Genomic DNA, 16,462 nt, shown 5'->3' on the forward strand with positions numbered 1-16,462 from the left:
CATTGAATTTTGATAATGAACGTAAAATGTTACAACTCCTGGGAGTAAAAGTTGATTTACAAGAGAACAGTTCGAGGTGCTAACACCGGTGTGATGACAACAGCTTAGTCTGTAGTTTGGCTGTTACTGATTAATATCCCAAGGCTGTGAGAAAACACGAATGGTAAATGTCACTTTGTCTCGGCACATAATTAAAAAGGTACACGACAGATGACACCTCCTGAATAAACACGCCTTTGTTTGTGTCACATCATCATTCAGTAGGACATGTCAAAGTGTAATTAAAAACAAATGTCACTTTCTCATCGCCACCAGATTTGACATTTAGCCTTTTAGAATTCAGTATTCAAAGATCAAAGGAGGGTTTTTTTTATAATTGTTTTATTTCTTTTTACAGACATTTTGTCACAACAAATCCAGCAAGAGCATCACTTTTTTTGTTTTTGTCTGTTACATTGTATTAATCACTTTTGCAGCAAACCAAGAGAGGATAATATGACCACCAGCGAAAAAGCAAAAGGCAATTAATTATGACATGCAATAAATCAGGCAGGGCTTCTTACCAAATCTGGGACAAGGGGAATAGAAACAGCCCCCCCATCCAGTTTGAACCCTAACCCCCTGCAACCATCAGCCAGAGCCCTCCGAAGCCAGTGAATTACAAAATACACACACAAGCTGCAACAAAGAGGGGCGTTCAACGCTGAAAACTTGTTCCAGGGATGAGGGAAATGAACAAAGTCTAAAATTACTTACTCCATTGTGTTCCTAACATCGCTTCAAAAGGGATCCAGTTTCTTCAACATTTCGTTTCTTTTTTTTTATTGCGACTTTCAAGTTTTTCTAGCAGACAGCATGGCGATTGGTCAAAGAACACAGAATGTTTCGGTGTCAAATTAGTGGAAACCCCATCTGTTATGTACATGATATGCTAGGTAAAAAAAAAAAAAAAAAAGATCTGACATGTGGACCCTTTCAAAATAAAAAGTTCTGAATCAGATCAGAGGTACAGTTTGGGTCTCAAAATGAATCATTGTGGAGGAAAAGCCCACGCAAAATGAAAGGTTAATCTAAGGGGGTTTAACATTTCCTTGCAGCCTCTCTAGTATGGTACAGTGCAATTACTGTTAAAGCCCTCCATGTACAATATGTATGTAAATTTGAACCAAAAATTCCACCTTGAGTCATTTACTTCTGTAAGAAAGTTCAGCAAATGATGCGTGTGCTTTAGCGCTAAGCTTTGCGTTAACATTACAGAGTGACTTGTAGTCTGAGCAGTGATCTTACAATGTGGGGGGGGGGGGGGGGGGGGTGATAGCGCTCCCCCCCCAGTTTCTGATAGCTAAGGGGGGCGCAACTTAACTCTTTTCAGTTAAATGGCTAGAAATAAGAGTCAAAAGAAAAAGACAATCCTGACAGACAAGATAACATCCCAACAAACAGACAAAAGCAGTGTGAGGACAAAGGTTGATCGGGGTAAAGCGGGGCGTGGGTCCGTCCACTGCATCCGTCCGTCTGTCCGGCCACTTCCCTCACTGTGCTTCTCCCGTTAACAGAGCCTTTATGTCCTCCCGTTCAGCGTAGTCAAGGGCAGTCTTGCCGTCATGTGAACGCTTGCTTTTGTCAGCTCCCTGTGGAGCAGAGGGGATATGATTAAATATAGTGGGAGTGGGAGACGCAATCCTTCCTCACAGTACAGGGATGGAAACGGGAAGGTATGTTTATTTTTCAGCTGAACTATTAATGTTAAACCAATGATGGGGATTCAGGGGGACGATGATGATGAACACCCAGTTTGTAATTGAGGAGAGGACAAAGTGTTATATTGTGACTTAGACAGTGTGATGTCTCCGTCACATTTCTCACGTAGAAAGAGCCACAAGACGCAGAAATACGTTCTCTGTTCTGCAATGCAAGCAAGCAATTTATGGTCATTTTACAAGGTTTTAGCTTGTTAAACTGCAAGCGGCCTTGATTTAGTTATTGAATACAAACAAACCAAGACTCGGATCAATTGAAATGAAAGTGATGGGCCCTGTGAAAATTGGGCCCAGAGGTCAAAAAGGTTGAGAACCCCTGCTCTATAGGATTAGCCTGAAGAGATGTTTTTTTTCAGTGAGTTACCTCATCAGCACCAATGGCATACCTGACACACCAGTATGTCCTTAAAAGTGAGTGGCACTTGTGAGCGTGGATGCAGATGAATTTAATATGCATGTTTAAACCACAGAACAAACCATTTTTAGCAGGAATTGGACACAGGACTTGTGGCTCTCCGAAGAGGCACACATCAGTGGCGTTAACCCGTACTTGTCTTTAGCCTGTAGGGGTAGCAAAGAGGAAGGGGAAGAGTGGGTAGACATAAAAAGAAAATACAAAGCACAACAGTTCGAGAATATATATATATATATATATATATATATACTGTATACGTATTTATTAATCTGCAGATCGCAGGAGCAACAGTTGTAATATTACACAAGGGCAAACATCATCCTTTTATCAGAAATACATTCGATAAGGGATACAGAGAGGTTTTACTTCTCTCTTAGATTAAAAGATAGAACACACGCCGGATTTAGCCCCATGTTTCTGTAAATTAGAGCTGTCCGATTGTGGGAATTTGCCCTCGGTTTCAGTTCCAGCTTGGTTAATTCTTAAAGAGTTGAGTCTCGGTTTCTTTGAATACTACATTTGTAAATGACTAACAACCTGTAAGAAACGTGTAACATAATAAATGTTAGAATTTATAACAAATAATATATTACTTTAACAAAATAATTATAAAAACAAAAGTAATTTAGTCTTAGTTAGGCAGAAAAAATATATATGTGATAAACATAATACCCGTTTTTGCTCTAACTATTATACACATGTTATACCATAGTCGTAACCCCGTTAGATTGCTTGTGTTGCAACCGTTTTTTCCCATTCCATATCAAGAAGGTCAACAATCAGCTTAGACTACTTATTTTTCAAGGATTTTGATTTTGCAATTTAGTACAATAGACAAATGAATTCAAACAAAGTGTTGGAAGCTGTTTGTGGTTGTTCTTACATTGATATTTGCCCCCGATTTTTGGAGTTCCTTGATAATCTCTAGATGACCATAGTCTGCAGCAAAGTGTATCGGCGTTCTCCCATTTGACAGGGACTTGTCGACATCTTCCCCCTGAAAGAGAAAAACAAAATTAACCTAGCTGAACTCGGCAGTAAAGCCCAGAGGCTAATAATTGCATGCATGATAGCAATGCTAATAGCGCCTCCATTGCTGAGCAGAGGAAAGCTGCCTCCACCCCGAGAACACAAAAATAATGCTTTTATATTGCATCGTTGCTTATGTCATGAAAAGACTTACAATATGACACAACTGTTAATTCTGGTTGACATTTCCTGTAATATTTTGATTAATCATCTCAACATATCATCTTTAAGATAGTTCCTCATTTTCAAAGACATTTTATATCTTACATTTTCATCCAATTACACCGAATCCCACTGAATGCCTTTGTGATGATGGGTATCACACCTCACCATCTTCTAATAGCATTTAATAGTTTTCTTCAGCGTCTGCAGCTGCAATGGCTGATAACTTTTCTACTATTAAAAGAAATGAGTTGTTTACACCAAGCGCCAGTAAAGACAATGAAAGTGTTTTGAGTTACAGTAATAGCAGTAGAAATAAGAAAACACTTTTGGATGAGAAAAAAACCCCATCCTGTTATTAGGAGTGAAAACATTTAAAATTAAAGACCACTTTCTCAAACTGAACCTGAGAGAGCAGAAGAAGAAATAAATCACTACGGAACAGCTGTCATCTACACGTGTAGTCATCAAATGCCATCTTTAACCTTTAGACTTTATCCCTATTCATTTCTTGCACATCTATAAATAAATTATTAGAAGTTACAGGACAGGAGTTTAAATAAAAAAGCAATTCCATTTTTGGTATGAGTAAAATGCTACCAACAACACGGAGTTCTCTATGAGGAGAACACGGAACATTAGCGATTTTCTTTAACAAATAAAACTAAATGACAAACATACTTTCCATAGCCGTTTAGTCGTGGTTTAATTTATGCATGACAAAAAAATAAAAAACAAAATTATTTTTCTAAATGTCATTCCTCTATTCAGGGCCACAAAATGCCATGTTCTGGCTATAACATTTAAAATAGAGGGAGAATCAACTATATTTTCGTTTATTTATTTCGTTTGTTTATGAATCGGAATCGAATCACCTACAGATACAGAAACCCTGCTAGCTTACCAACAGGTTGCTTTCTACGGAGCGAAACAACAGCCGGCTAAAACTCAAGAGAAACCAAACGCTAGCAAAACATGTTCCACTGTCAAAGTGACCACAAAACAACAACAACAACGATAAAGACTTCTGCTGAGCACACGGGGCCCTGCGACTGTTACGAGACCACTATCATCAGGGTAGCATTAGCACTCAACATCGTTGGCGACAATAACTTGGCGTTGAATCTTCAGTGGTATTAAACAAATGTCTGTCTATTGTTAGCTAACACGTTAGCCAGCTGATAGCCTAACTGCTATAGTTATATTAGCTCCTTCAATTGAAAATAATATCAGTCCAATCTCGGACGTTTTACCTCTTCCAGATGGGCTTTGACCACATCAACTTCTCCATTTTTCAAAGCCCACTCAAAGTCCATCTTCTTGTACACCGCAGGGCAGTTATCAACTTCCAAGCTGAAGTTAGCTCAGCAAGCGTCGGGAAAGTCTTCCTGTCGGCGCAGCGCGTACCTTGGTAAAAACGCGACTGGATACGAGGTCGTTGTAATATCAGAGAAAGCAATTCGAACTTGCTTTGCCGTGTAACGGGACCTATCGATAATCGGCAAGTTAAAAACAACCCTAAGAGAATTTATGAAAGGCAAAGTAGAAAAGAGGGATCCGCCTTTCTGCAAACAGGAAGTAAGTCCGATGGCGTCACCCGGAAGTTATCTTTTAAGGTAAACGATCGGATGGGGGCGAAAAAAACCCTGATTTGTATCGATACACGATTTTTGTAGTGACGGACCGATTTATTTAAGGGATAGACTTTAGAGTACATCGGATTTCAAATTATTGTATCCGTTGATCGCGATTTATATCTTTAATAAAAGTGTATTTTTCCACAACTTTCCCGAAAGCACACGTACGTAATGACGTCTTCCACGTTGTAGTGTGTGAAGAGGCGTGGAGCAGCGCGAAGCCTCCAGACGTGACACACAATAGGAATGTATTGTTTACATTTTTGTCACTTTGTTTTGAAAAATACGGACATTTTTGAAATGCCTAGAATTTAATAAATTATTAATGTTAGGGTTAAGGAACCGGGGAGGGTTAAGGAAAACCCTAACAATTAATCTTACTGAATTGCTTTGTTCATTTCTATAAAATAACTAAATAGTTAATTTATTATTTTATTAATATAAGTTCAAAAGAAATATAGAAATAGAAAGCCTTTATTGTCCTTGCATAGTGGCTACATAATGAGATTAGGAGCGCTGCTCCGTCCGGTGCGTAATACAACATAAAGTTCAATAATAACAGAAAATGCAAGTAATAGTAACAGAAAATTCAAGTATTAAAACATTACAGATCAAAACGACACAAATTTAAAGTGATCAACAGTGCATGCAGTGAGATTGTCCAATACTTTGCATTTAGAAATAGAATACATCAGTTATTGCACATGGTGAGTTGTAGAGATGGGAAGAAGAAGATGGAAATGAGTGTTGAAGTACACATAAACCTAAAATACTGAAACCAACTGAATCACATAATCTTCACCAGGCAACGCTGAATCCAGATGCATCGTGGTCGTATGTTGAATTAATTTATGTTCATGTTCCGGTTCCATAAACGCTTATTTAAAATCACATGCTGCAGAGTCAAGTCATTAATTTACTTTACGTCGCTATATGGCAAGAAAAAATATGCTGCTCAAGGGATTCAAGAGTTACCTATTCCCTCCTGATGTAACTGTGCTGTCAACAGCAACCCTCCTGCAGATGCCTCTTGCAGAAGCACTTTGAAATGCAGATTCACCAGAGTGAGCAGCAGAAACAGAGGTATTTAAATTGCTTACGTGCTAGTAATAAACTGCTCTACAAGTGCTTGTTTTAGATTTTACACCCAAATGGTAATGCCACATATTTATTATCCATGTTTCTGCTGCTTGTTATGGGATTGTGACATAAACAGTATGACTGAAGTGACTCAGAGTATCTACATCAATCATAGCCCAGCTGGTCATGCCCAATAACCATGTCTGTACAGTCTAGTAATGCTATTCAGCATCCTAGTTATTGCTTTAGAATATCATTCCATAGTTATCTGATCTTATTTGTTGATATTTTACGAGTTAATGTTTAAAATTCACCTTTGCGGTCTAAATTGCACACAGTTGAACTCCTATGGCAAAAACTGCGTGCCACTGCGAGTGAGTGCCACTTGTTTTGTTTTTTAATAAGCGTGAGTTTGTGCACCAGATATTTTTTTTTTACTCACTATCAGAAATATGAAAGAAATTAAAGTCCTATGCCTGACAGTATGGCACCTCCAGTTTCTGTCTATTTACTTCACTATCCAACCGTGACCATTAAAAAGCCCAGACAAGCCCTACAGAAAACCTGCTGCTTGAAACAAATCCACAAGGACATTATTCGATGAATAGTGCAGATATACGTCACCATAACTTGTTATATTTTGCACGTTGAAAATGAAATAAATAAATACATAACCTGATTGTGGATTCAGGTTCTTTGAGCCGCCACTCCTCCATATGTGGTAAACTGTGCCAAAAATAAATAAAACATCTTGAACATAGAATTTTGCCATTGAAATTTGCAAAACATTTGATAATTTCTTAATTTTCAAAATGATGCTGGATAGCAGCCGAGTCAGCAGGCATACAATACACACATAAGGTGAAAACAAATAAAACACACCTGGGACCAAATCCGAATCTACAGCTTGATTGATTTAGTCTCCAATATACATATTTATCCTTCACTGGGAACTTGTTGTTGCGATGGTACATTGCAGATGTTACGTAACAGCACTATCACCAGATGGGGGAGGTGACAGCAATGCTTTAACACCCAGCGAGACTGAAATAGATCTCCAGCCTCTCAATCACAGCTGGCCTCTCGTGCGCAGATATTACACAATGCAGAAAATACAAGTTCTCAATCGGGAATGCACAATGAGCAGCATCTGTTCTTTTCAGTTTCACTATTTGAAACCTTTGACGAAGAGAGTGCAACGGCGATATTAAAATGAATTTATAGAATGTGAATGAAAAAAAAAAGGCTTTTTGAAAAAGTAATAAAGGGCAACTGCAGGAGGGTGTGTTGTATTTTTAGAGTGGAGGGAACATTAGTATTAAATAATTTTCCATCCAATAGACCCATAAGCCGTGGAGTGCAATCTCGAGAGAAATTAAACTTCGCTTGATGTCTGCGATGCAGAAAAAAAAGGGATATTACACGATGAGGCAATGGATAGTCATTCTAGAAAGATGATAACACAACCATTGAGGGTCACGTAATTGGAGACCTGCGGAAACATCCGCACATTAGACTTAATGGCGAAAAGCCACCCTGCCACACACTCACTGTTTTATGACACCGGATATAAACATTCCAGCTGTGATTGAATGGTTTTGAAGCGGCCGTGAAGCCCTTTGGCTCTTGTCTTTACCAAATAGAAAACCTCTAATAGCCAATCATCTACACCCTGCTAGGCAGACGTGTGACCTCATCCGTCTGTGGTTGTCTCACCTTTATTAAAGAGAACAGTACGCCGCCTCAGCGGGCAGATGAGTGCTGCTTCCTGTGACTCCACACGCTGCCTCCTTCCAGAGGTCAGGCTGGAAGAGGCTACCTCCATAATGGGCGCGTGGGCATTAGGAAATAAGCAAGGCACCTGCCTTCAAGCAGAGGCAGGCAGGGCGATGCGAACCACATCCGCACCTTCCTAGCAGCCACTGTGAGCGTGGGCTTTGAGTTGCAAAGGCATTGCAGGCCAAGAAATGTTCTCTCCGAGAAAACGGATGGTAAATTCACCTGCTCTTCCACGGACCCTGAGATGAGGCAGCGGACGAGAGACCGGGATCGTGGCTGTCATTTTTAAACGCTTTCAACCATTAATTAATAAAGCAAAGCCTGTGGATGCTCGTTGTTCACCCGTATCACCTTCCATCATCTTGCCCTCGCTCCCATTAGGCGGCGCTCTATTCCACCATCCATCACTCGGGTGCGGTGCTGTGCCGGCCGGCCCTGAGCATCCTTGACCGGTCCTGCTTTTGGTTGCTGATGTGAGCCCTGATAGGATGTGACAACTTTACTAGGCACAAATCAGGAGGCAGCAGTTTTATCCTCTGCTGGATGTGTGAGCGATGTGCGCCTTGAGCTGTAGTTTTCGTCACGGGTGGGATTCTTCCTCTTTTCGTCTATCTCTTTTTTATTCAGAGCTTCCGGGCTCCTTTTTTAGTCATAATCAACCCCCTTCCCCCTCACCCCCCCGACTACCACCCATGCTCAACCATCTACCAGAAAACCCTTTAGGGGACGCACCGTAGCTCGGGGAATTGGTGCTGTCATTGGTGAATATAGCATCAAGCCCATCACAAAAATGGCCACATCCCACAGACCATTGGTAGCTGAGGGTCACATGACATAGCTCATCAACCCGCCCCACACCACATGACATTTGACAAGGCAGCTGTATCGCCTAATAAATCATTTTCACTGTTATGGATCAGGAGTAATAATTCCAAAGGTGCTGAAAATATGATGGGCCTTAGCGGTAATAAAGGAGTTCAAGGATAAATAATGATTTTCCATTTCCCCCAGTATGTTCCATTTATGTCAGGTATAAGATTATTTATTTCAGCAAGATGGCGTAAGGAGAAATCCCTGCGTCAGTGTGTCATGGCGGCGGCTTTACACGGAGGGGAATCCTGAGGAGATTAACGCAGGCATGTTCCCAGAGAGGCCACACTTGAGAGCAAAAGGGAAATCATCCCATTTCTAAGGGAGAAGTTGAAGCAAAATCAACAGCGTTACTGTGAGATGGGGAGGGGGGGACAAAAAGGATTTGGAGCAGAAACACTTCAGAGGCATTCCCTGCGGCTTTGTTAACAGCCCGTCCCTCAGGGGAAGATCAGGGATGGAACACGCAACATGCATGTTTTTCAATGAACTCTCCAGTGTAATCTCTAGAGAGACATTGACAACGCATGTCTAGGATTTATAGTGACCCCCCCCCCCCCCCCAAGAAAAAAAAAACTTGTGACATTTTCAGTTCAGGTCTTTTTTCTGTTTTCAAATCGGTGTTCCAATTATAGAAATCATTGATTATCCCACAGAGAGAAAGAGAGCGAGAGAGAGAGAGAGCCTTTATCATTGAAAATATCAAATAAACTATACACAATTCAGAATTTCTCCTTGCGGGATTAATAAAGGGAATATTTTATCTCATTTTGATCATTTCCTTAATCTGATGATAATATCAGGAATGCTGATGATTGTGACATTCAGGCTTTTTCACACTCGACCTTCCTTTCTGCTCAGTTATCATTTTACAAAGTTACCCATTATTGCTGATTCAGCAATAACTTTTCAGGCGACGAGGCCACAATGGAAGCGATGAGAGGTATGATCAGGAAATTTGGATCATTACCTTTAAAGACCCGTGAATAGGAGAGCCTCACGCTTGCTTTCCCGACATCCCTCCTGTCTCGCGTCCCTGCTGAGACGGGTTAACGCAACACGAGTAATGAGCAGCTCATTAGTGATCTTGCAAATGTGCGACTGATTGCTGAGCTTTGCTCCGGTGCTTGAGCTGTTAACACATCTGTGTGGTGTTTGTTGTACACATGTATGGAAGCATGCTAATGAAGGTGTATACGAGAATTCCCTACAGGGCAAAAAGTGTGAGGCTGGTGTATGTGTGTGTGTGGGCATGCATGAAGCATACGTGCAACACCGTGACAGTGCGGAGCCGGATAAATGTCCTGCAGACACGGAGTCAGGCAGATGCAGTGGTGGTTCCCTGGATGAGCCCACGCTCAGAAGGGAATTTAAAGATGGACTCATTAGCTCTCGACCGGTTGCTGAGAAAGCCTGGTGGTGTGTATTGTATAAGTATTGCAACAGGCAATACAGGCAAGGCTGCCAGAAGTCCGTATCTATAGACCTGGTTAATCCATCCCTCCCGAGGTAAGAGGTAAATCTGCAACACATCTTGAAAACCTGAAGTGTGATTTTTGTAGTATACACTTATAGTATTTTTACATTAGGTCTGTTGGAGACAGGCTTTTATGTTGTTCCCAGCTCAGCTCACTCGACAATGTGGCTTTAACACCATTTCCCATGTAATAACTGTACTTCACACAATAACTGTACTTCACACAAAGGTAATGTCGCACCGAAAAGTGGAAATGTAATTGTGAGTTGTGTTCCGTCTGTCAATTGAAATGCCACTCTGCACTGCGAACAGCCATGCAATCACAGCACACCTCATTGCATGCTGCTTTGCCCACAAATGAATGAGAGAACACAGTCTCTCCCTCACCTAATCTCATCTCAAGGTTTTCATTCCAAACCCATTACTTCTTCCCCTCATCTTCTCCAAGCCTCCACCCCCCCCCCCCCCCCCCCCCCCGCTTATCTCAACCTCCACCTCCAGCTCAGATTTGCAATCTAGCAGACTGACACAAGAACAAGAGCAGGAAATTGCTGACCATTCAGAGAGCTACAACTGGAAAAGACACAATCTCCTCCTTTGCATCCATTTTGCACTGGCCGTCTATAATGCTTAGTGCAATAAAATTATGATCAGCCAATCTTTTTTTGGGGGTGCATTAGCATGAAAATGGCTGTGTACCTGCAGCTGCATGTATTTAAATGTACAGGTAAACCAGCTTGAGGCTTTCAGTTTGCAAACGTGGCATTGCTCTTTGTTCCAAGGATTCATATATACCTCATATCTGCATAATTGTAATTACCTTTGGAGAAGCCTGACTGCTGCCCCAGGTAGCTATCAGACGAGGCCTGCTTTCTCCTCTCTTGTCTTTCCCCGCTGTGAATAACTTAAACTGCCCACTCGACACACACCTTGCTGAGCCGGAGTGTGTTTAAAGGCTGCACTTTCCTTAATGAGACATTTTGCTGAATGCTGCCTAAACTGATTTGTGAATAGCAGCAAGAGCGAAGTGAAGAAAATTGGCATTTTTATTTTATCTCTCATGACCAAACACTTTTTGATTTAAGATGCATTACCAGCAGTAATTCTTCAGTCTGCTCTGCTCTCAGTTTCCACTGAACATCCCTGTCGCTGGTGTGTAGCAAGCTGATCTAATGGCAGTGCTAATCCACTTGTAGCTGTGCTATCTAATGAGTAAAACAGTTCTACAAATGATAATAAATCATAGTCATAAACTGTAACTTCATGCCCCAATGTTTTTTTTTTGTCACCAGATAGCAAAACAGTCCGACGCTAAACATTTTAAACTTCACATTATAATTTTCTGAACAAGTTTGTTTCATATTTGCAATTTCTTCTCATAATTAAGAAATGTGTCAAGTTTTATCAGCGCAGAAATAAACCAAATACACAAACACCATGCAGGCAAGATAATAAAAAAAAGCATGGTTTCATAAGCTTTGGTTGAAACGAAGACACTGTCAGGCAATGAAACAAACCACATGGGGAAAAAGATGCATGCTGAAGAGAGAGCAAACGAACAAGACAGAGAGAAACCACAATGAGGAAGTGAAGGCCGATGGACTAAATACACAGAAAACCAATTAGGGACAGGTGAAAGTAATTGGCCCAATCAGAAGCGCCCAAAGTGGCATATCGAAGAAATTACATAATAAAAGAGAACCTATTTTAGATTGCTTTGACTATGCAAAGAGTAAGAACATTATTAAAAAAAAAAAATCGACGTCAGAGTTCTTTCCTTCACAGGTTGGAAAACAATGTTCAGCAGCCAATTAATTGCAGCACAAACTTAAAATGAAACGGGACTATGACACAGGAGGTAACCTCTGGAATGCAAAAAAAGGAACATGTGATGCCAGTTAATCTGAGGACTGCTGAGTGACAGGCTTCATCACTTAGCTCAGAAAAAGGCAGAAAAAGTTTTTTTTTTTTCTGCCTGCCCACTTTGAAAATGAAGCCTATAGTTCATTGGCAGAGAGAGAGAGAGGTGGCAAATATTTACTGGGCTCTGTGCTGCAACTGATACCTGAAGATGGGGCATGTTGAGATGATGAGAAGAAGGGGAACAGACTAATGGAGGGATAAATATGCAGGAACATTCTTCTCTTGAGGCAATGGAGAAGAAAGAATAAAAAAGCTAATCTGGGAGAGGGCTCCGCTATCGAATTCAAACAGGAGCCTTTATGTAACAGCTTCAAAACCCAGACACGTTTCCTGTGAGGTGAGTCTTCTTGCTTTAATTTACTCACCTCAGTGACCCCTGGGGTATCTGGAGAGGGCATTGCTTTTGCAGAGAATGAAACCCAATTAGGTTTTAAAGATGTGATAAAAAGAAAGACCCAAATCTTTGCTTTAGCGCTTTATGTTTATGCATCTCCATATACTTCGACCGGGCTATGGCGCATACACGTATATATTTCTTGACATTTCCACCAAGGAGGTTGTCATCATGGATGTCTGCTGCTTCCCACGTGCAGCATAAAATGCTGCTGTTCTGTAGGTTCGGACCACCTTACATCATCGCGATCCATGTTAGATGCACCAAAGGGGACTAATCAAGAAAGTGGCTTCAGGTTAGACACGGTTCCATTCGACCCATTTTCTAAGCCTGGCCTGGCATATAATGAAAAGCATTACCTGCCAACTGGGCACATAATGCTACCGGCAGAGGCATTTTTTCTCCCATAACAGAGGAGTTATGGGGGTGTGGTCCGAAGAATGATCCAATTACACAAATAGTGTTTTTAAACCAGAGGATCATCGATCGTGACGCCGTGTCGAGACAAATCATCACAGAGTTTTGGTTTGAGATAAATATTCCTATAAATTCCTGAATAGGAAATAGAGACCATTGAAAAATAACTTAACCTGGCATGGACTTGGAGTGTGTGTGTGTGCGTGTGTGTGTGTGTGTCTGTGTATTTACCTGTACTGTACTGTCTGTGTGGGCTCTATGTGCAGGACTCGCATCCCCCCTCTTCTGGCTTCAGCTCATCCACTCTCCAGAGACTATATTTGTGTGTCTGTCTCCCGCAGCGCTGCCTCCTTCCCAAATAAACAAACATATATGACAGATGTCAACATGATGCCAGCCGGCCCTGCTGCGCGTGTCTGCTTTCTCGCACGACAACACAGAACATACACAGGTGCTGCAGAGCTCACAGAACGAGCCCTCGCTCACAAAGCAGGGCAGACATAGAGCTCCGAAATCAACCTGGCAGGATTGGATATTTTTAAGGAAATAGCACTCGTATTTTAGTGCTGAAAATAACCGGCGGAAGGACAGCTTTCAGAAAAATTCACCAATATTATTTGTGAGAGAAAATAAAGACAGCATCATAAAAAATAATAAGCTGTCAGCTGTCTGTTTTAAAATGAGTCCAAGTTTATCAACCATTTCTCTCTCTCGTTCATTCGTGACCCGCTGCTGCTGTAAAGCATGAACATGAAAAGGTATCCTGAATGAATGTGATTGTGACGTCCACCTTTCAGGTGTTCAATCTGGTTGATGTTGAACCGTTATAAAATCTAGTTTGATTAACGCAAGCACATCGTTTAATTATATTTTTAATTAATTAGTATTGATCAGTGCCGTGGTGCACTGATCAATACGGACTGCATTCATCGGACCAGTCTCCTATATTTCTTTTATTACACCCTGGAAATGGAGCCAACTTTCACAAGCCTGTCATTTTTATAAGGGGCGGGGGGAACATTCAAGTGGAGACATGCTGCCATAGAAAGGTGTTCTGTCGTCCTCAGCAACCTCAAACCCGGTTAAAGCCACAGCTCTTGTTTCCCTCCTCTGGGGAAGCTTCGCTCCTTTGGCATCTTTTTTTTTTTCCTCTGTGAGCGCCACCGCCGGTCCCTCAGCACTTAGTGGGGATGATCCTCAGCTGAGTAATGATCATGCCGCTATAATGAGCAGAGACTCAAATCCTGTCGAATGCACATCATTCCTCCAGCTAGGGCGAGAGAGGAAGCAGGAAGGAGAGGGTTAAATATTCTACGGCGTGGGACAATCTTGCCAGTCTTGAGAGAGTAATGAAACAGCGTCACAGATCCGCCACATACACCCCTGTCTTTCTGCGTAATGAACGAATGAGCCGTGCCCAAGTGAAAAATGAGCGGGATCGACCTGGCTCCTTTCCCCTCGCAAAGCAGCACACATTTCTGATCGGACTAGGGATGATTGATTCAAATGAAAACAGCCCACCAAACCCCAAACCTCCACACTGCTGCATCTAATTTGGCTCGTGCTGTCGCAGCATCGGCGCTCAAAGGCTTTAGCGATTTCACCAACACAGAGGCATTTATCTATATTTATAAATCAATACAGTGGACCAGGTGTCCACCAGTGGAATTACGGTTTAATGACATTAGAATCAAAAATCATTACTGACAGTGAACTGAGTGACGACTAAAAGCACTACTAAAGAAAAGGTGTGCTTTCCAAGGAGCGGTTGTCCCGAGCTTTTCAGGTTGTTTGTGATTCAGTTTGACAAGCTAAAAAGCCAGAAGAGAAAGAATGGGATGTTCAGCATTAATATGCTCTACTCCAGGTAAGTTAGTAACTAACTCTGCCGAAAGTTGATGATAATTGATCTGATTGTTCTCCCCCCCTCCAATGGAATTGGATTCGTAGAAATCGTATCAATTCCTCATCCCTCCACGCTGGTGCTTTCAGTCTCTCCACTAGGAGCAGCATAGCCTACAGATATCAAGTCTGGACATTAATGTAACATGCAAAGAGAGTGGGGTCCTTCATTTAGTCCCCTTTTATCTGGATGCACATCAGAATCACCGAAGCAGGAGTTGCTACTATAGGAAATGTATTTTCAAAATACTTTTCTATGCAGGCTAAAGACTTTCCGAGGTGAAATACACAGATGCCCTTATCCAACCACAACCTCTGGCTTTACTTCATTCAGATGACTGGCCTACCCAGGATTGTATACGCAATATAGGGGTCCACAATGGTCATAGACTCCAGCCTCAGCTCAGAGGATGCAGTGACACGCTTATCTGTGGCCCAGCAGCCCTTCTCAGCAACACAATCACACTCCAATGCGCCTTGAATTACGTTGAACAAAACAAATGGAGAGGCGATAAGCAAAGGGGGCGGGGGGTGGGGGGTACGTGTGAAGAGACACAAACAAACAAACAAAAGGAAGGGCTGCAGCCAGCAGTCAGTGGAGTTAATCTCCGTCCGGTGCCGGATTAAGAGCAATGGTTGCGCTTCCTTGTGAATAATCAAAGAGGTCCTGTTCTTATAACTCTCCACGAATAAGGGAGGCACTTCTGGCAATGGAAGTTGAAAGGAGTCAACGAAGAGAGACATAACTTGGAATGAGGGGACAGGCTTTGACTGATTGCATTCACATTTTCATTCCATGGCCTGAGGGGACAGCTTCAGACGCAGTGCAGAGATGAGATGCTCACTGGAACTTTGTCGACGACTGCAACAGCCTTATTTTTTTTGTTATTTGCATGAATGCACATAACCTTTTCCCATTTATTTTTTATTCGGGACACTCGCAGGGACACTGGGCTGTGAATGATTTCTAATTGAAGGTTGAAAGATAAGATTTAACTGGCGGTAAACCCCTGTTTGTGTCACGTCTCCTTCAATGTGAGAAGCCGTCTATATGCCTGAAATCTTTCAGAGAATGCTGCAGGAGCCTCTAAAGGCGGCGTCCAATCGCTGCCTGCTTCAGCAGCATTCTCAGTAGAGTAGGCAAAACGTCAGCTTACCCAGAATGCTATATAAGCATTTAAAAAAAAGGTATCCGCCTTGGGGTCCGGATACTGGTGGTGGTGGCTGATCACCCCGCTGAAACTGGTGAAAGTGCACATCATTCATCATCAATCATCATCATCATCATCATCAACTTGGGAACTTTGTTTTGCTGTTTATTAGTAAATGTACCGGCTAGAGCATATCATATTGCTTGGTATATCCTTTCATGTCAAGGATTCTGGAGGCATTAATCATGTGATGAACCTTCCCTCTCACCTCGTATTCTTTCAAGATTATGGAAAACAGACGGCAAACAGCTTTCCTCCCACCATAAATCAAAACACGCACTGTGGCGGGTCGCTGTCTGGAAGGTCCAGCGCAAGTAAGTAATCTTTCATTACACAGAAATATTTTGACAATTCTCAGAATTGCTATCAGCACAATTAGCACTTGAAAATATATCGCAACAAAGGC

At 41.8% G+C, this 16,462-nt stretch overlaps 1 protein-coding gene across 1 annotated transcript; it reads right to left on the minus strand.

Annotated features, from left to right (window-relative positions):
* Window positions 1-376: 376 nt before the first annotated feature.
* Window positions 377-4,820, minus strand: LOC137913955 (myotrophin-like). The gene is made up of 4 exons (XM_068757577.1): window positions 4,620-4,820; window positions 3,059-3,172; window positions 2,238-2,321; window positions 377-1,631 (listed from the first exon to the last, which is right to left on the minus strand). The coding sequence occupies exons 1-4, from the start codon at window positions 4,680-4,682 to the stop codon at window positions 1,533-1,535; spliced, it is 360 nt and encodes a 119-aa protein (XP_068613678.1). The 5' UTR covers window positions 4,683-4,820; the 3' UTR covers window positions 377-1,532.
* Window positions 4,821-16,462: the final 11,642 nt, after the last annotated feature.

This window comes from Brachionichthys hirsutus, unplaced genomic scaffold (genome assembly GCF_040956055.1).
Source record: "Brachionichthys hirsutus isolate HB-005 unplaced genomic scaffold, CSIRO-AGI_Bhir_v1 contig_887, whole genome shotgun sequence".
NCBI lineage: Eukaryota > Metazoa > Chordata > Actinopteri > Lophiiformes > Brachionichthyidae > Brachionichthys > Brachionichthys hirsutus.

Bases quoted from the DNA above. Each gene is read 5' to 3' on its own strand.
- LOC137913955 (XM_068757577.1), bottom strand. From the start codon at position 4,682: ATGGACTTTGAGTGGGCTTTGAAAAATGGAGAAGTTGATGTGGTCAAA. The intron at 3,173-4,619 runs GTAAAACGTCCG...TTTCTCTTTCAG, and splicing joins TCAAAGCCCATCTGGAAGAG to GGGGAAGATGTCGACAAGTC. The intron at 1,632-2,237 runs GTTTGTTCTGTG...TCTGCTCCACAG, and splicing joins TCCAATTCCTGCTAAAAATG to GGAGCTGACAAAAGCAAGCG.